At 31.6% G+C, this 20,779-nt stretch overlaps 1 protein-coding gene across 2 annotated transcripts; it reads right to left on the minus strand.

Annotated features, from left to right (window-relative positions):
• Positions 1 to 3,764: 3,764 nt before the first annotated feature.
• LOC136206906 (bidirectional sugar transporter SWEET16-like) lies at positions 3,765 to 15,936 on the minus strand. Of its 2 annotated transcripts, XM_065998115.1 has the most exons (7): positions 15,906 to 15,936; positions 15,657 to 15,738; positions 15,516 to 15,552; positions 13,986 to 14,196; positions 10,833 to 10,997; positions 8,760 to 8,879; positions 3,765 to 4,213 (listed from the first exon to the last, which is right to left on the minus strand). In XM_065998115.1, exons 2-7 carry the CDS (start codon positions 15,697 to 15,699, stop codon positions 3,860 to 3,862), a joined length of 930 nt encoding a protein of 309 aa, XP_065854187.1. In that variant the 5' UTR covers positions 15,700 to 15,738; positions 15,906 to 15,936; the 3' UTR covers positions 3,765 to 3,859. The 2 variants fall into 2 exon arrangements, with proteins under 2 accessions (XP_065854187.1, XP_065854186.1); XM_065998114.1 differs by lacking the exon at positions 15,906 to 15,936 and having other exon boundaries at positions 15,657 to 15,824.
• Between the last annotated feature and the right edge of the window lie 4,843 nt (positions 15,937 to 20,779).

Raw genomic sequence — 20,779 nt, forward strand, 5'->3', positions numbered from 1 at the left:
AATGTAAATATATGATAAACCCGATTAGGTCCGGCCCAACCCATGAACAGGTCTATTAGAGATGAGTATGGTTCAATTCGGTCTAAAAACCGAACCAAATTACCTGTATTTTTTAGGATTAAACCAAACCAAATTATAATTCGGTTTGGTCTGGACCGAACCAAATTATTTCGCTCCAATCTGGTTTGGTTCATGTTTGGACCAAACAAAGCATTAGAGACATACTGGTACTTGTGCTTTTATTAACTAAACAATTATATAAAGTTAGTTTTTTCTTTTGTATATATAATTAGTTAAGAGAGAAGAAACATGTTTAATTGTTTTTTTCTTTTCTATGTATAATTAGTTAATTAATTTAAAACTCTGAAACTAAAAGTAGTATATATTGTATTGCGTTCGGTTTTATTTGGTTTTGACCGAACCAAACCGAAAACGAAACTAGCTTAAAAATTAGGACCGAACCAAATCAAAATGTAATTCGATCGGGTTTGATTCGGGTTTTTGGTTTTTGGTTCGGTTCTGCTCACCCCTAATTTAGGATTCTTTCTTAAACAAAAAGCAAGACATCAAGTTCTATCCAAATTAGCATTCTTTGTCACTTATATATAAAGGCCCTTAGTGCTTTCAAAGTACGATTTCGATAAGAGCACCTTTTTTAGCCAACCAAGTCAAGAATGAAGGTGGACTCACACTGTGTTATCCTAGCCACACGCCATGTGAGCAGGTTAGTCAAGAAAAGAATATGCATAGGAGGAGTCACACGGCGTGTCAACCTATCACACGCCGTGTGGGATGCTTGCTGAGTTCCTGAAACTTTTGGGTATAATTCACACGGCGTGTCATGTTAGCCACATACCGTGTGAAACATATAAAGGGGAGTCCTGAAGATTGGGCAATGCTCGTGTTGACTCGTCCGAAGAACTAGCCACACGATGTGTGAGATAGGCTACACGATGTGTGACTCTGCTTAGCGACTAAGGAAAACAATCCTGCAACAGTTTTTCTATAATTCTGCCCCCAACATATTTACTGTTTTTCCATTTAAATATATTTACTTATTTGCCATTAATCTAATTCTTTCCATTTTACTCCTATTATGTAATTCAAACTAGGGATGGCAACAGGTACTCTATCCGTGGGTACCCGATACTATCCGACCCTAATGGGACTACCCGTATCCTATATAAAAGGGTATAGAGAGGTATGGAATCAAAACCATTACCTGTAACGGGTAATGGGACGGGTATGGAAAGACCCCCCAGGGTACCCGGTACCCATTACCTGTCATAACTTTTTTATAGATTAAAAAATATTATTGTGTTTTAGATGTGAGATTTGAACACCAACTTTTCGTTCTTTCACCATTAAGTGATACCAATAAACTACTTTATTTTTATTGATTAAGGTTCAATTTGTTCAATTTTTAGATGGATGATTTATTAAATTTATACTTTGCTAAATTTGTAATATTTTTATTGATTGATTGATTCTTAACGGGTAAGGTTACCCTTGAATTAAATGGGACGGGTATGGAATACAAAACATATACCCATTAGGATAATGGAAAGGGTACGGATAATTAAAAAATAAACGGGTAAGGATTTGGGATTGGCACTACCCGCGAGTATCCTAGCCGTTGTCATCCCTAATTCAAACTTGTAACCCTAGTAAGGGATTTTTGGTCTTTTCTTACCTAGTTTAAGGAGGTTTTTAAGCTCCTCGTTCTATATGATGAACAACTTTTATCAATCATCAACAACAACAACAACAAAGCCTTAGTGCCGAAATGATTCGGGGTCGGCTAACATGAACCATCATATGAAACCATGGAATCAAGTTGTGTCAGCGACACAAATTCTCTCCCTCCACTCTGTCCTATCCACTACCATATTCTCCTCAATCCCTAATAAACTCATATCACTCTCGATCACCCTCCTCCAAGTTTGCTTAGGTCTACCCCTACCCCTCACCACTACATCCCTTTGCCACTCTTCAGTCCTCCTAACCGGCGCATCAAGCGCTCTTCGTCTTACACGGCCAAACCACCTTAGTCGATTTTCCCTCATTTTATTATCAATAGATGTAACCCCTACTTTTGTCCTAATTATTTCATTACTCACCCTATCCTTTCTAGTATGACCGCACATTCATCTCAACATACGCATTTCCGCCACTGGCACCTTATGAATGTGACAGTGTTTCACTGCCCAACACTCCGTACCATATAACAATGCTGGTCTGATTGCTGTGCGGTAGAATTTTTCCTTCAATCTATTAGGCATGTCGGGGTCACAAAAGAAACCTGTAGTACTCTTCCACTTCGCCCAACCAGATTTAATCTTATGAGCAACATCTCCATCTACTTCTCCATCCGTTTGGATAATAGATCCTAAATACCGGAAGCACTCCGATGCCTGAACAACTCTTCCATCTAGGGTGATTGTCCCTGCCTCCCTACTCCTATCGTTGTTAAACTTACACTCCAAATATTCTGTCTTACTTCGGCTCAACTTAAAGCCTCTAGATTCTAAAGTTTGTCTCCATAGTTCTAACTTCCTCTCCACACCTTCTTTCGTCTCATCAACCAACACAATATCATCTGCAAACAACATGCACCATGGTATACCATCTTGAAGTGAACTCGTTAGTTCATCCATAATGATGACAAAAAGAAATGGGCTTAGTGTGGAACCTTGATGCACTCCAATCGTAATAGGGAACTCTTCAGTCTTCCCAACACTGGTACGTACACTCGTGCATGCTCCCTCATGCATGTCCTTTATGATGTCAATATATTTCCGTGAGATGTCTTTCCTTATTAAGGCCCACCAAAGTACTTCCATTGGTACCTTATCATATGCCTTTTCCAAGTCAATGAAAACCATATGCAAATCTTTCTTCTTATTTCGATAGTGGTCCATTAATTGTCTCATTAGATGGATGGCTTCCATAGTGGATGAATAACTTTTATCAATCAAAATACAAAATTCCTCTTTGCAAGCAAGGTTTATAACCTTTTGGAATTAACTCCTACTAGTTTAGCTAGTGAAGAAAACATTATTTGTTGGTTTAAGATTAAAACCATCATTATCGTCACGAATCCATATCAGATTTATATTATGTTACACTATTTATTACTCCAATCTTGAGCAATCCTAGAAGACTATCGTCAATAATACAAAATCTGTCTTAAAGAGACTATTCATACATGCCTCAGATTCTTCATTTCCATGTTTCTCCTCTCATGAAACGATTAAACATATTTCATACACTTTCTGTTGTTTTCACTTCATTTCATATAATTTAATGTAATTTCAGATTCTTTCTGTAATTTCACATTGTTTATTTTAGGCCTAATATATTACCAGCTCCCTGAACTTGTCCAAAACAGTAGATTGGCTACCTAAACTTTGCAAGTATCTCACCAGCTCCCTAAATTTGCTTATTTCGTATCACCAGTTCCCTAAACGTGTCCATAAAAGTATATTAGCTCCCTGAACTTTGCAGGTATCTCACTAACTTCCTAAACTTGGTTATCCTGGTGAAACACTTGCAAAGTTCAAGGAGCTAATCTACTTTTATGGACAAGTTTAGGTAGCTGGTGATACGAAATAAGCAAGTTTAAAGAGCTGGTGAGGCACTCGCAAAGCTCAAAAAGCCAATCTACTATTTTGGATAAGTTCAGTGAGCTGGTGGTGATGTATTAGGTCTTTATTTTATAATCTATCACATCTAACAAATAATATATAGAAACAATATGGGTAAATACACAAACAACTTTCTTTCTTTCTTTCTTTTTTTCAAATTGATGTCATGACATACTAAATCCAATAATTAAAAAAGCAACAAGGAGGAGTAATTAAATTTTTCCATTACGAACATCATTGAGAGAATTGAACCAATTAGCAGATTGTAGATCACAAGCATTCAAAGAAACAGTTTTTATAATGTTCTTCAAACTTGTCTGTCGATCTACAGATGGATTTGGCAGACTTTTTATCTGAGTAAGGTTTCTGTTCTTCCCATCATGATCATCAATGGATCCTCCTTCTTTTTCTTCATCTTTTTCAATTTTATTATTATTATTTTTATTAAATGATGGAGAATGCATTTCTTCATCCATTGATTCAGTTGTAGATGATGATTTGTTTCTGTATATTGCATAAAGAATCAATTGTGTTGACCCCAGTATGAACCCAACTGCATTTGGTACCTTTAAAAAAGAAAGAAAGGAAATTATTTAGCATTTAATTAATTAATCTGTTGGAGTTAATGTTCACCTGGATTCTGAATGATCAAATGAATTTAGTCACTGTTAGATCTAAACCTTATTATTGGAATCTAATGATAGCGATTAAAATCATCTTAAGGCTTGTTTTCAATCAGTGTCCACGTGAACACTACTAGACCTGTTCATGGGCCGGACCCAGCGGACTTTTATCTAAAAATGCTCAACCCAGACCTAACACAGTCCGCTGTTAATTTAGGCGGGTTCGGGCTCAAAAATCAAATCTCAAGTCCAACCCATATAAACTCGGGTCAAATACATGAATATCATAATTAAGTACAAAATTACAATTAAGTCATATCATCAAACTTAATTCTTAATATGTCATTATTTTTTATATATTATGATTTTATACTGTAATTTAAGAAATCTAGACTCTAATTCATAAATCATAAATCCTAGAAAATATATTCTAGATTTCTAATTGATAAATTCCAATCCTTAAAATATATTAAAAGTACTGATTTTATTAGTTTGATATAATCCAAAATTATGATTTGACATATTGTAAATAGTTTTTAAAATATGAATTTTTGTGTAATTTTCCCTATAAACTCATCTAAATATATAGGTATAATTTTGATTAATACAAAATATAATTTGTACTTAAAAATATATATTAATATTTAAATATTTGAATTTATTAATTAATATTAATAGATGGGTCGGATTGGGCCGGCCCGTGCTATTTTTATAATTCCAAATCCACTCAAAATATAGACGGACTTTAGCGGACCTAGACCTAAAGACAATTTTTTTATCTAAGTCAGATCCAGAGGACACGGACCTGGGCAGGACGGATGGGTATCAGAGGCCGTGAACAGGTCTAAACACTACTAGAGTTAATCATACATGAAATAATGAGAAAATAATAATCATACATGAAATAATGAAAAAAAAATGAATCATATGATATGAAAATATAAAATTGCAAAAGTGAGGTTGGTACCAATAATTTAGGATTTGACTAGATTGTGTATTATATTTTTATGTAAAGGATTCCTCACAAAAAAAAGGGGGGAAATAATACTTTGAGAAATTAATTTAACTTTCTCATCATTAAATTTTATGAATAAATTATATTAATGTGAATTGAATTTTACACCTTTTGTCTTGGTTATTAAATTTCAAAATGTAATATAAAAATGATTCTATTTTTTTTTTTTTTACATTCTGGCTATTGAATTTTAATCAACATATCAAAATGACCTTTGACGACTTCGGAATAAAAATGTTCAAGAATCAAAGTTGTTTAGAACGACATCTACAATGGAACCACGTTAAAATCACCATTTCTGGAGTTTTCTTTATCTAAAACTTTATTTTCTCTCCTAACCAAACAATACCTAGATGGCCTCAAAACGGAAAATTTTGAAGAATTAAAGTTGTTTAGATATAATCATCGACCATTTTGAGGCGTTAATTGAAGTTTAATGGTCATAATGTTAGAAAGTTAAAAATTGAGTGGCTTTTATGTTAGGGCTAATTACTAATCTAGCCTATTTGAAGGGGTCTATTAATATATTTGACCCACTTTGCTTCTATCTCACCAAATTAGACACTTTCATCCATTTTGGACAAGAATACCCTTATTTCAATTTACCTTCTTCCTCAGACTCTCAACGTCTTCTTCGTCATCTCAAACTGACGAAAGCAGCATTACCGCCAAGTCTAGAGAGAGAAATGACGGTGGTTTATATAGAGAGAAATAATAGATTATAAAGCTCCATTATGAAAATGGTATCGTTTCAATTTCCTCCATTTTGTTGCATTTGTTACGAAATTTATCGTATTTCGTCATAATTGCGACAACAGTTGTCGCATTTGTGTCAAAATTTGTCACATCTACGATAAAATTACTCATGTCGCAGCTGTGACAGCGCAGATGCAACAACTGTTGTCGTATTTGTGACAAAATGCGATAAATTTTGTCACAAATGCGACGAAAATGAAGGAAAATGGAGGAAATTGAAACAATACCATTTTCTTTCACATAATTCTTCTTCTTCACCGCTAAAAAATAAAAAACGCGTCTGAATCCTCCATATAATCAACCATTGAAACAACCGTAGAATCAAGAAATAAACTCAACCATGGCAACTTCGTCCAAGGAAACTCAGATCAACATCAGCCGGAGGTGGAGGAACGCAAATGAACGGCAAGAAATTTATCAGCAGCAGCTGTATCTAGTTTATTTTCCAGTGGAGAAGCCGAGTAATAATCCTGTAGACCCTTCAGTTGAAGAAGAAGAAGAAGAAGAACTAGGGGTATATTTGTCCAAAAAGGATGAAAGTGTCTAATTTAGTGAAATAGGAGCAAAGTGAGTCAAATATGTTAATAGACTCCTGCAGTTGGTCTAGATTTATAATTTGCCCTTTATGTTATGTTTTGAAGTTTAGTGGTCATACTATGAAAATAAATAAAGTTCACTAGTTATGGGTAGGACTGTAAACGAGGCGGGGCGAGGATTGCATTAACCATCCCCGACCACTAGCTATCGGGGATTTTCTGTCCCCGTCCTCGAATTACAAATGGAAAAAATTTGGCTACCATCCCCGCCCCGCGGGGAATCTCAGTCCCCGCGAGGAATCCTCATCCCCGTTTAAGTTTTTAAATTTTTTACTTTTTCTCGTAAAACATTAATTTGTAGTATATAATTTTTTTAAGTCATAAACTACTATTTCAGGGATATATAAGATCATAAACTACTAGACATAGAAAATTAACTAAACAATTATAAACAAAGATTCAAAGCATAAAATAAAAATAAGTCCAAAATAAATTAATAATATATATATTTTTCTATATTCGGGTATTTAGTCGGGGATCCGTTCGGATTCCCATTGGGAACATTCGGAGATGGGGATGGAGACGGTGATGGGGATGAGACACTTATAACCATCTCCGCCCCATCTACGACTGTTGGGAACAATATACAAACCATCCCCGCCCCATGGGGATCCCAAACAGGGATTTCCCACCCCATCGGGTCTCCAATGGGGATGGAGAATCCCCAACTAATTGACAGCCCTAACTTTGGGTGTAGTTTACCCTTCAATTTTACACAGTAAAATTTCGAGCAATATAAGATTTTAAAAAAAAAAAAGCATCCAAGTCATTGATCCTTTTTTTTTTTGTTACATTTAATCTTTGATGATAAAAAAAAAGTCAAATTCTGAACATAAAACTCGATTAGTAAAGTGTTATTCATTTCACATGTATAATATGGCTTTTGAAATATGCATTTTAAATAGTTCGCAAGCAGTTTTTGATATGTGTAATATACATACGGACAAACTATAAAAACTTTATTACAAAGTGTAAAGAATATAATTTGAGATGAAATTAATACTTTTTTTTTTACAATTTTGACAATTAAGATTAAAAATGAAAAAACAAAAAAAAAAAGTCTTTCATAATGATATAGTTACTTATATTAGGTGTAGGTTTATTTCCATTTTTTTTAAATTTCTTTAATCTTTTAATTCTGACAAAAAAAAAGTTTGGTAAAAATTCGAAACAACTGTTTTTAATAAAAAAAAATCAATTAATATTTATTATCTATTAGTAACAGTAAATAGCTAACAGCAACAACAAACATGTAAATCAAAAGGGCCCTAGAACCCAATAAAAGACGATGCTCATTTTTAATCCAAAAGAAATAGGAGAAAGCCCATATAATTTTTGAAATACATTACAATAATTTTAGATTTTATTTTCTCTATTTCACTTGTTTAAAATATAATTTTGTAATTATATGAAATGTGGAAAAAACAATCAAATGAAAATAATTATATTTTAGAAAATAAATATGTCAGAATTTTTTAATTAATAGAGGAAAAAAATATATTTTAAGTGTAGAAGATTATTTCTTACATTTGTTTCACATCTAACACTTATTTTGTAAAAATATCACTCTTTCCCAAATTTTAGGACTTTTTTTCTTAAACAAAGGTTAAATCTGGTCAAATGCTAATAAAATTTAAAATTTAATGGTTGTTTTAGGGCTTTGGTTAGTCTAAAAATTAAAAATTTATAATATACTACGAACTCTAAAAACTAATTTGATTCTCGCTTTCTAAATTCCATCTCTATCTATTTTGTCATCTACACTGGTATAACTAGCAATTGTCGTCTATACAGAAGCACGCCAGCAACAATGTCATTTACGACCTATAAGTCTGTTTTCTTCAACAACTAGCATCAAGTAGAGCTCGACCATGACAAGTATAGGAATTTTATTTTTGTCTTATATGTATTTGTTCTATACATTTACGATAAATTTGGTTAAAGCTCGATTCAGTCAAAGCTCAATCAAAACTCGGTTCGAGATGGCTTGACTCGAGACATTAATGAGTCAATATCAAATCTATCCAAACTCGTCCTCTGTTCGATTCGTTAACACCCTATTTACTTCTAGTATAGCTTATTATTCATAGTCTTAAGTAAATAATAATAGTAAGTAACTTACCCCAATATAAAAGTCTTTGAGAAGCAAAGCATAAGTTCCCCAAACACATCCATTGAGGAAGAGGAAGAAAGAGAGGAAGAATGGCATGTACTCTACACTCTTTGTCTTTATCACTAATCTCTGTTACACACAAATAAGATAGAGCAAACATGGAATAAATTCAGTGAGCGTTTGTTTTCGATTTTCAAAACTGTTTTTTGCCTTTTAAGTCTAAACAGTAAAAGAAAAAGCGTTTAATAAAAATTCGAAACAGCCGCTTTTTACAGAAAAATCAACTAGTATCTGCTACCTATCAGCAAACAGCTAACAACAGCAGTAAACAACAAACAGGAGCAGGTGAAATAAACGGACGCTTAATAAAATTTAGGGCTTATTTTACAGGAGTAACTCTATTTTATTTTCTTTTAATAAAATGATAAAATTTACATTTGATTTCAGTAAAATTCATCTGAAATATTGACGTAACATAAACATTTGATTATATATATATATATATATATATATATATATATATATATATATATATATATATATATAAAATTATTTTATGGAACTTTATGTACTTTTAATAAAATTAAGAAATTTTGATTTCAATATACTTATTATTTTAGTCAATTTATGTATAGATCGAATGTCAAACCGGATATATAGTTGAATTATGGATCACTTGGTTTAACTAAAAAATCCAAATTGATCAAACCGAATAACATAACATATATATAATTATAAATTAGATATACATCACTTGAAAAATAGAATTATTTTGTCCAACCATATAACCTAATAAGCTTTATAGATTCATGATCATTGTTTTTCAGTCAGATTATATCAATTTCATCATCAAACTATTATTATTCCAAAAAAAAAATATTATTATTTCGGTAGAAATAAAAAAAAACAATGAATTATAAAAGTAATGCAACTTAAAATCCAATTTTTTAAAGTAATGTTTTTATTTTTAACTTTTTTTAATTCATTTAAAAAAATAAAAAAAAAAGGTCACATCGGATCTTGGGTTGACCACAGTTTTTATCAAGTTATTGAAAATTAACACACCCACCGTGATCCAGACCGAAAACCTGGCCGGTTCGAGTGTGACAACATTAAAAACTCATTAGAAACTCGGTTAGCACAGAAGACAGTTGATTATGTGCTAATTAAATGTCATGTTTGACTTTCATAGTTGAAGTGGGCAGTCACGCGTTGCAGGTAAGACGCACATAAAATGAAGAAACTATATTCTTATGTGATATGACGCTTAGTTGACATATCGTCAACTGTTTTATGGTCACATCAATATTCCATTGTCACAAATTGTTAAAACGACTCACTAAAATTAAATAATAAAAAATTATGAAATAGATCTCAAAAGTTCAGTGATCATCGATAAAATAGGGTAAATTTTAAATAAAACCTCTGTGGTTTCACTAATTTTCAATTAAAGGATTGTGGTTTACTTTTTGTCAAAATGAGGATTGAGGTTTTCAAGTTTAGCAAAATAAGGATTTTTTCGATTGATACTATTAAAATCACCCTTGACGACTTCAAAAATGACATATTTTAAGAACTACTAATATTCTAAGCAACTTTAATTCTTTAACTTTTTTATTTTGAGATCATTTAGATGAAATTTGGTAAAAAGAGAGAAAGTTAATGTTTAGAGAGAGAAAGTTCCAAAAAAGATGATTTTCGAAAATCGAAAATGTAGTTCCATAGAAAATATGACATTGAACAACTTTAATTCTTGAAAATTTTCATTTTAAGGTCGTTAAATATAGTTTTAATAGCATTAATCCAAGTGTGAAACCTCAATCCTCGTTTTGATAAAAAGTAAACCACAGTCCTTTATCTGAAAATTAGTGAAACCACAGGGTTTTTATTTGAAATTTACCTTATAAAATATAATTAAGAATTTAAAAAAATATATATTTTGTAATTTATACGGTGACTGGCCAGATCACGTGAAAATTACCGCTCAAACTTCAGTAATCATCGATATAGTTAAAATAAAAAAAGCAATAATTATTTTGTAGTTAATTAAATAAAATGAAGATGAATATGAATATATAATACCATGGCTGATAGAGGAGCTGCATACATAGCAATGGTAAATGCAGAACAGAGGAGCCCAACAACGGTAAGCCTCAAATGACGTCCATGTATAGCAAAAAGAGTTACTGCTATCACTAACCCAACAAAACCCACATTTAATAGCCCCACAAGCTTTGCTGTTCTAATCTGAAAATTATTAGTAATATATAACAATCAGTTTAATAATAATAAAAAAAATATATATAAAGTTTTTTTAAAATCATTCCAATCAATATAAAAAATCACTGAAATAATGATGTGACAAACACGGTAAATTATTAGAAGCATCAAGTTCTTCATGTCAAATGGAGGACCTTCCATATATATTTTGACACATGTAATATGGACTCACGCATATTATAAGATGTCTCACTATTTTAATTAGGCTTAATAGGCACCCAACCGCCTAAACTTGTAACTTTTTTTTCACCTAGCCCCCTCAACTTAGGGGACAACCTCTCAACCCCATCAACTCTCCAAAAACATCACATACAGCCCCTTACACTCCTATGTTCGGTCAAAATATTGACCCGTGTAGAAAACGCGCTTGACTGTTGACCACACAAATGTCATGTGTCATTTTTTATTAAATTTTTCCATTGAGACCCCTGCTCGGCGAGCAAGCCCATTTGTGCTAGGCGAGCAACTACCAGAGATGGATTTCGATCAGAATTCTTATGCCAGAATGGAAAAATTTAATAAAAAATTGACACGTGACATTGGTGTGGTCAACAGTCAAGCACATTTTCTACACGGGTCAATATTTTGACCGAACATATGGATGTAAGGGGCTGTATATGATGTTTTTGGAGAGTTGAAGGGTTGAGAGGTTGTCCCCTAAGTTGAGGGGGTCAGGTAAAAAAAAGTTACAAGTTTAGGGGGCTGGGTGCCTATTAAGCCTTTTAATTATTATGTGGGGTCACAATACACGTGTCCAAATGTGAATTAGGGGTCCTCCAAGTGATATGGAAGACCGGGTACTTAATATAAAAACTCGACAAACACATATATATTGCAGCCATGTGTATATTACTTACAATTTCAAACACTTAAATTAAGTAAATAAAAAGTATAATGTTTATGGTTTAATATATACATAGCCCCCTGAATTTGTCTTTTTTTTTTTACCCTCTCAATTTAAGAGACAATTTATTGACCCCTTAAACTTTCAAAAAACCATCCAATTTACCCATTCTCTCCGACGTGGCGCTGACCTGGAAAAATACAAAGCTGCAATAATCCAAGCGCCATGTCGGAGAGAAGAAGTAAATTGAGTGGCTTTTTGGAAGTTTAAAGGGTCAATAGGTTGTCTCTTAAGTTTAGGGGGTAAAATGAAAAAAAATAACAAGTTCAGGGGGCTGCGTATGTATTAAGTTTACTTTTTTTACTAGCATGTAGAGTAAGAATCGGCCATGTGATTGTCATATGTGATTTTTTTAGGGTAAATTTCAAATAAACCCATATGGTTTCACTAATATTCAGATAAAGGACTGTGGTTTACTTTTTGTCAAAACGATGATTGAGGTTTCGCACTTTTAAGAAAACAATGACATTTTGGATTAATGCTATTAAAACCATCTTTAACAACCTGAAAATGAAAATTTTCAAGAATTAAAGTTGTTCAATGTCATATTTGCTATGGAACTACATTTTCGATTTTCGAAAATCATATTTTTTGGAACTTTCTCTCTCTAAACATTAACTTTATCTCTCTTTACCAAACATTATCTAAATAATCTCAAAATAAAAAAGTTGAAGGATTAAAGTTGCTTAGAATATTAGTAGTTCTTAAAATATATCATTTTTAAAGTCGTCAAGGGTGATTTTAATAGTATCAATCGAAAAAGTCCTTATTTTGCTAAAGTTGAAAACATCAGTCCTTACTTTGAAAAAAAGTAAATCACATTCCTTTATCTGAAAATTAGTAAAACCATATGGGTTTTATTTGAAATTTACCCTTTTTTTTTAACTAAAGTCATTTTCAATATGTAAAATGACATATTGACCTTAAAGTAGTTTAAAGTGATATACGTTTCAACTTATCCAAATCGCTACTTGCACTATCATGCGTGATTTTTAAAGGACTAATAATGTCACTTTGAACAATTTTAAGGGTAAATTACATATATGGTTTTCAACTTTTATCATTTTTTACATTTTGGTGTATAATCTTCAATTTTGCACATAAAATTGTACAACCTTTTGGTGATCTCACACTAAAGTGTACAGCCAGTAATTATAACTGGTCAACGCGAAGTCACCATGTCAGTAATTTGACCTCCTTTAAAGTCAAATTTGCTGACGTGGTGCATTGACCGATCAACTTTTGACTTTTAGTTAGGTCAAATTGCTGACGTAACGTGTTGACTTCAAGTTGATCAGTCATAATTATCGGTTGTGCATTTTAGTAGGAAGTCACAAAAAAAATTTGTATAAAAATAAAAGTTATACACCAAATTGTAAAATATGACAAAGGTTGTATATCAAGTATTAGACCTGGCAATTTTCGTGTTCGTGTCGTGTTCGTATCGTGTCAGGTTTCGGGTTCATGTCAACACCTGAAACACGAACACGACACGAAAACTTTTCGTGTCACAAAATCAGAACACGAACACGACCTGCTCTTGACACGGTAAACACGACACGACACGAATTTTTTACACAACCAATTAAATTGACACGACTTGACCTCCTAACACGACCTAACATGTTCAACACGCCTGTCTAACACGAATACACCTGGCAATTTTCGTGTTCGTGTCATGTCAGGTTTTGGGTTCGTGTTATAAGGGTATATTTGTAATTAAATTTCAGATCAGTTTCGTGTTTTCGGGTTGACATGAACACGACACGAAAATTAACGTGTCATTTCGTGCGGTGTCATAAAACCCTAAACACTAACACTAAAAAAAGCGTGTCGTGTTCGTGTCGTGTGTCGCTTTGCCTGGTCTATCAAGTAGTTTACCCTAATTTTAAGGGGTTACTTAATTATTTTTAAAGTTGAAGATGTCCTTAGACTTTTTCAAATAAGTTCTTGGACTACTTTTTTTTTTTTTTTTTTTTTTTGAAAATTGGGTTAATTATATAAGAGGAAAATAGATTAATAAAGAAACAATAAAAATAAAATAAAATGACCTTTTTATCCTTAGGAGCATAGATGATAAAGAGAGTAAGATAGACGGACTGGAAGACGACACCTGTCCCATTAATGGTGAGGATAAGTAAACCATCAGGATTAAGAATTCCATAAAAACTCCACAGACTTGTGCTCAATAATGTTGTAATATAGGGATCAACTTTGTAATTCTCCGTTGATTTCTTCTTCACCACTCCACAAAATGTCTTTCTGTCAAGTTTATTTTCAACAGAAAAATCAGTTAATATTCTGTTATTCACATTAAAAAATTATATTTTCAATAGTTTAAAAATATATATTTTGTCTTTTCAAAAAAAAATATATTTTTTGTTTTTTCTAAAAAAAATATATTTTTTTATATATTTGGAATTGTAAAAATATATGATTTTACACACAAGTGAAACGAATAATGTTCTTTAACGAATTTAGCAAACATGAGGATTAATGCGACAAAAAAAAACGAGAAATATGATGTGTTAAAATAAAAAATTTCAAAATGTTTTTTTTCATTAATATATATATATATATATATATATATATATATCGGATTGGAACATAAACATTCAACTCAAACTTAGTATGATCCGGATTCAAACTTTAAAATCAAATTTTAAATTCAATCCGCATAAGTTTAACTTAACAAAAATTACATTTATATAAATAAATAAAAAATATTATTAATCTCTCCTCCTTTTAATTAACCTAATTTAATAATTTAATATCAATAGGATCGTTCCAAACCTGGTAAAAAAATTAAAAAAATTAATTAATTATTAAATAATTAGTCTTTTTTTAAGATTAAATAATTAGTCTTAAAAAAGTAATTTTTGTAATTTTTTTTGGTAGAAAAGGAAAGAAAAAACAAACAAACAAGACAGCTCAACCCGGGATCAGTCTAGAAAAACTGACTCCACAGCATCCTCCAATATCAAGGAAGAAATGAAGTAATTTTTGTAATTAATTTTTTTTAATTAATGAATTTTTGAAAGAAAACAATCTATATATGGACAGCTTAAAATCTTAAATTTTACCCAAAGAAAAATCTTAATTATTCTTAATTAATAATTACCCACCAAAATCTATCTTTTTCCACAATGTCCATTCTTATAAATCTTAAATTTTACACAAGAGTTTTAAAAAAATCATAATTATCCCTAATTAATAATTACCCATCAAAATCTATCTTTTTCCACAATGTCCATTCTTGTAAACCTTAAAGAGTTTCAAAAAAATCATAATCATTCCTAATTAATAATTACCCATCAAAATCTATCTTTTTCCACCAATTTCCCTTCTTGTAAATCTTAAATTTTACCAAAGAATTTTGAAAAAAAAATCATAATTATCCCTAATAATTAACAATTACCCACCAAAATCTATCCTCTTCCACAAATTTTGCATATCATATGATTCATGATTTTTTCTTTTAAATCATTAAATTAGAGTAAAGAAAATGCTAACTAATTGGATTCAAGAAGAAGAAAACAAAATAAATTAAAAACTCAATTTTCATGTTTCTTATTACTTACATGGGGGAAATAAAAACCAGTAGAGAAATGAGATTACCTGCAATTATACAAATTAAAAATACAATTATTAATCGCCCAAAAACTTCTTTTAAAAAAGAAAATAATAGAAAGGAAAAGAAATTAAAATAAATAATTACTAACCAATAATGCCAATTACAAAGGTGAGCAACAGATTGTCCTCCATGGATGGATCCTACTAGAACTGGGTTTTTAGTAGAGAGAGCTACAGGAAAAATTGCATGTGAATTTAGGTAGAAAAATTCAAAATTAAAGTATAGGAGATGTGAATAAAATGTGTGGCTGCAAATTATAAGAAAGATAAGTAACCAAAAAAAGAAAAAGGAAAAGATAAAGGGTTTTTTGGCATACAAAAAAAAAAAATTGTTTTACCTAAAATTAAATGCACTATGTATTTATCTGCCAAAATCAAATTGATTACGTTTTCATTCATTTATAGGGAATCTGATTTTGATATGAGAAAAGATGAGTGAGAGCCCACCTCAAAAAAAATTTGAAAAAAATTTACAAATTGAAAAGAAGAGAGAGAGCCGACCTCAAATGAGAGTGATTGGGAATAAGAATGAAGTTACAAAAAAATAAAAGAGCCGACCTAAAATGATAGTGATTTCAAATTTGAGAGTGAAGGTTTACATGGCGCATATAAACGAATATAGATACGGGTTATTGGGTTAGTTTTTGTAACGTGGAAATTTGTAGAGTTGATCGTAGCAGACATGAAAACCATGATTTTCATGTTACTGGTCATGAATCAACTACGCGGAGGTTAATAGGGAGAAGACATGATCGATTGGGGTAGGAATGATTTGCAGAACGTTGAGACTGAGGAGAGAAACGTTTCAAAGAGGAGGAGAAAGAGGCTATTGAACACTCTCTCTAATAAGCTAGATTAGGGTTTCTCCTCTTTTTAGGTTACGGGTTGTGGCTATCTATTTATGTAGCCACCAACTGGGCCTTAACCACAGTTGCCCATTTGGTCTTGAGTGAGTGACGTCGAGGTAGAAGGTCTGAACAAGGAGCGACAGGATGACGATGGGTGTAGGAATGAATTGAATCTCACATCGAAAATGGAGAGAGTGTGACTAGGGCTTATTAGTAAGGTGTGTATTCAATATATGCAAACACATTTTAAAGCTATGAGACTGAAGGTCTTTGATTTAGGTCAAAGAGGATAATATCTACATGGTATTGGGTCAAATTGTTACAATTGGTATTAGAGTTGACTCTCCACGTACGATGCGAATCAGTCGGAAGTTGATGGGCCTGTAACGATCCGGTCCGATGTGGGTGGTGTCGGGGTAGAGGTCTGAGTAAGGAGCGACCTAAGGGGTGGCAATGGGGGTAGGAAGGAAATGAATCTCACATCGAAAATGGAGAGAGTGATTGAGGCTTATTAGTAAGGTATGTATTCAGTACATGCAGACGCATTTTAAAGTTGTGAGCCCCAATATGTTGGATTTGGCCAAAGTGAATAATATCTACATGGTATTGGGTCAGGTTGTTATACATTTAACATATATCCAAATCATTTCTGCTATGGATAGATTATATATGATCCTATCAAATATTTCCAACATCTCTCACTCACATGTGACATAACATATTCCTTATCACTTCTCATTTCCATTCATACTTGCAAATAGCTCGTGTGACCGACATGCACTCAAGAGCTCTAACGTGATACACTCGTTGGAGATATATAGATGCTCAATGGACATGTATCAAATCTATAATTATACGATCGTTTGAGATATATAGCCTTTTGATTGCACATGGATCGTTACAGGTTGTATGTTTTATCCCAGATTCCATCTATGTAATAAATTGATCTCATTACAATTTTCTATTTTCATAAATATGCACACATGTATAACTTTCATGACGGTGAAATATAGATACTCTTAGATATGTTTCTTCCATCGTGGTCTAATTTGCTTAAATGGTCGGGTTCTTTTATGATCTGAATTATCTCATGGTTTTCAGAATTTCCTTCCTCAAATCAAATCATACTTTTAGAACAAATTGAGGGTGCTAAGGACAGAATAAATTCGAGAGCCATAGTTTCACGATGTGAGTCTCACACTAGAAAAAGTAGAGATCCATTATATATAATGCTTTTCCATCTCGTTTTCGCAAAGCACACATGGTATGAAATCATGTGTTATGGTGTTCTATCATTTCCTTTAAAAAAAAGAGCATTTCTATCTCAATGACACCAAACAAAAGTTTCAGTTCAAATGTGCCAAAACATTTAACTTTAGTCTACACTACATATATTTCTAACTGTAAAGATAGAATATCTCAAGTTACTGTGGTTTTGATACCATATAACTCTCTTATATGTCATAACATATGTATATATTCATCCTGTGCTTTAAATGAAACTAATTTCATCCTTTATGCAAGGTGGCTTATGTTTATTGAACAAATATCGATTTCATAAAAAAAAACAGTCGCATCCTTACTCTTTTTGTCATCATATGATAAAATAACGGTAAACACTTGTATGAGTGAGATATTTCTCTGTCTAACATGCATAAAAGAATAACAACAAATGTTAATAAATAATTTCATCGTGTATTGTAAATATTCAACCTTAATTGAATAATCATGTTTTCAAAATACATGAACTAGAAGTATGTTTACATCCAACATAAATCTTAGGATCTAAGATGTTCCACACTAACATCTTTCATGTCAGGTTTGGTAAGTGAATCTGTTGTCTGGTCATGAGTAGATATATACTTCATATATTGACTTCTTTACATTGGGGTTACGGATATAAAGTTTGCCAATGTTTATATTCGGATGGAAAGCTTTCATGTGTTTAGAATGTGAACTAAAGTTTTCGAATTATAAAGAATAAGTGGAGGGCTTCCGTATGTGATAAATATGGGTAGAAAAGCTTCCCTAAATTTAGATCCAAGTAGACACCTTTCGTGTGGTTTGTTGCATAGAGAAAGTTTCCAAATAATTAGATATGGATAAAGAACTTTCAAGCGAATAAAAAAATCCTAAACACTGGAAAATCTAAAGTTTTGTGTCTTTTTTCGTTGGGAAACTACACACAACGCAAAAATCCTTATAAGATATATCCGGTAGAGCCTTATAGAAAGGTCAGATTATCCAAACATATGGCATAAGTCACTTGCAGGATAAATATCCAACGCTAAAGACAAATTCGATAGAACCTTAGACATGTGAAGTTGTCACCAAAAACTTTATATTATAGACTCGAGAAAGTCATTGAAGTAAGGATTTGATAGAAAGTATGGAATTCGAAAGAACCGTAAAGAAAAAAAGTCGAATAAAAGAAGAGAAAAATATGTATTCTCATATACAATTTGAAAAATAGAAAAATCTTAAGGTAACTTAAAATCTAGACGAGTTAGATATAATCTTAAAATTGACAACATAATAACATATCTTAAAGAGGAATGGTCAATTTGGCTAGAACCCACTCAAACGCAAGCATGAAAAAGATCCATATTATTCAGATTAAGGAGTTTCAAGGTAGAGTTTAAGGGAATCACCAAAAATCCACATTATTCAAAACATGGAGCTTTCGAGATAGAGTTCCATGGAACCACCAACGATTCATTATGAATAATTAAAATAAAAATCCGATATTTGGATACAGTTTGGATAATTATATGGAAAATTTACTTGAGCGGTAATTTAGATATGTATATCGATACAAAAGGTGCATAAGCATTCAGACCCATGCAATCGGATAAAAATTTGCACATCATTTATACAAATTCTAGCATGTTTATACGTGACACGTGTTTTAATATACAATTATAGAATTTGGAGAATATGTCAAAATCATGAATAACACAAAAAAGTGATAAAATAAAAAAAATACGAAAACGTGAAAAAACGAAAATACAAAAAAAGAGAAAAAAAAGAAAAACGTGAAAAACCGTGAAAAAACCAAAAAGACGCAAAAAAAACACAAGCGTGAATAACGCAAAAACGTGACAAAACACGAAAGATAGGATAACGTGAACAAACGCGAAAAACATGAAAACGTAAAAAAAATGAAATAACATGAAAACTGCAAAAAAACACAAAAATGTGAAAAACATGAAAAACATGAGTATATGAAAAAATGCAAAAATGCAAAAAAAAAAACGAAATCATGAGAAAACGCAAAAAAAAGCACGAAAATTTGAAAAAAACGTGAATAAGACGAAAAAGTGATAAACTGCGAAAACTGCAAAAACTTGAAAAAACGTGAATAACTCAAAAAAGTGACAAAATACGAAAACTACAAAAACACGAAAAAATAGAAAAACATGAAAACCGTGAAAACGCGAAGATATGGAAAAATACATAAAAAACACAAACGTGACAATGCGAAAAATACGAAAACGTGAACAAACGCGAAAAACTAGAAAACGTGAAAAATGTTAAAAACACATTTTTTCACAGTTTCGTGGTTTTCGTTTTTTTCACGTTTTCGTATTTTCACCTTTTTTTATATTTTCGTGTTTTTAACATTTTTTTTACGTTTTGGTGTTTTTCACATTTTTTTCACCTTTTTTGTTTTTTTTACGTTTTCGTGTTTTTAACTGTTTTCACGTTTTTTTTATTTTTTTCCTGTTTTCATGTGTTTCTATATTTTCCAGGTTTTTGTGTTTTTTACGTTTTGTGTTTTTCATATTTTTCACGTGTTTTTCGCGTTTTCACGTTTTTTCGTGTTTTTTGTATTTTCATGTATTTTTTTTGTATTTTTGTGTTTTTATAAGTTTTTACTGTTTTAAAATAAGTAAGAAATTAAACTTAAGGATAAATATGTCTTTTGGCTTTTAAAACTAGTTATTCTAACCTATTTCATTCTTTTAATCAAATTTTATTCTAAATATTTCATTCTTTTAACCAAACATTGGAATATGTATTCCTAAAAATAGCTATTCTCTTGTATTCTATTTCTAAGGAATAACTATTCTATTCCTAAGAAATAACTATTCTATTCCATTCCATGAACCAAACGGTACCTTAGTGTTTGAGTTTAGCTTAATAGGTAATATTTCATTATTGGATTGACATTCAGGGCTCGTTTGGTTCGCGGAATAGAGGGGGAATAGAATAACCTATTCCTAAAGAATAGCTATTCCCACCTTTGGTTGATTTTTTTTTTATGGAATAGCTATTCCATGGAATCCATATTCCTTGATTTCATGAAATAGCTATTCTTCAATTTAGGTTAGGAATAGCCTATTCTGATATTATATTTTTGT

This window comes from Euphorbia lathyris, chromosome 9, assembly GCF_963576675.1.
Source record: "Euphorbia lathyris chromosome 9, ddEupLath1.1, whole genome shotgun sequence".
NCBI lineage: Eukaryota > Viridiplantae > Streptophyta > Magnoliopsida > Malpighiales > Euphorbiaceae > Euphorbia > Euphorbia lathyris.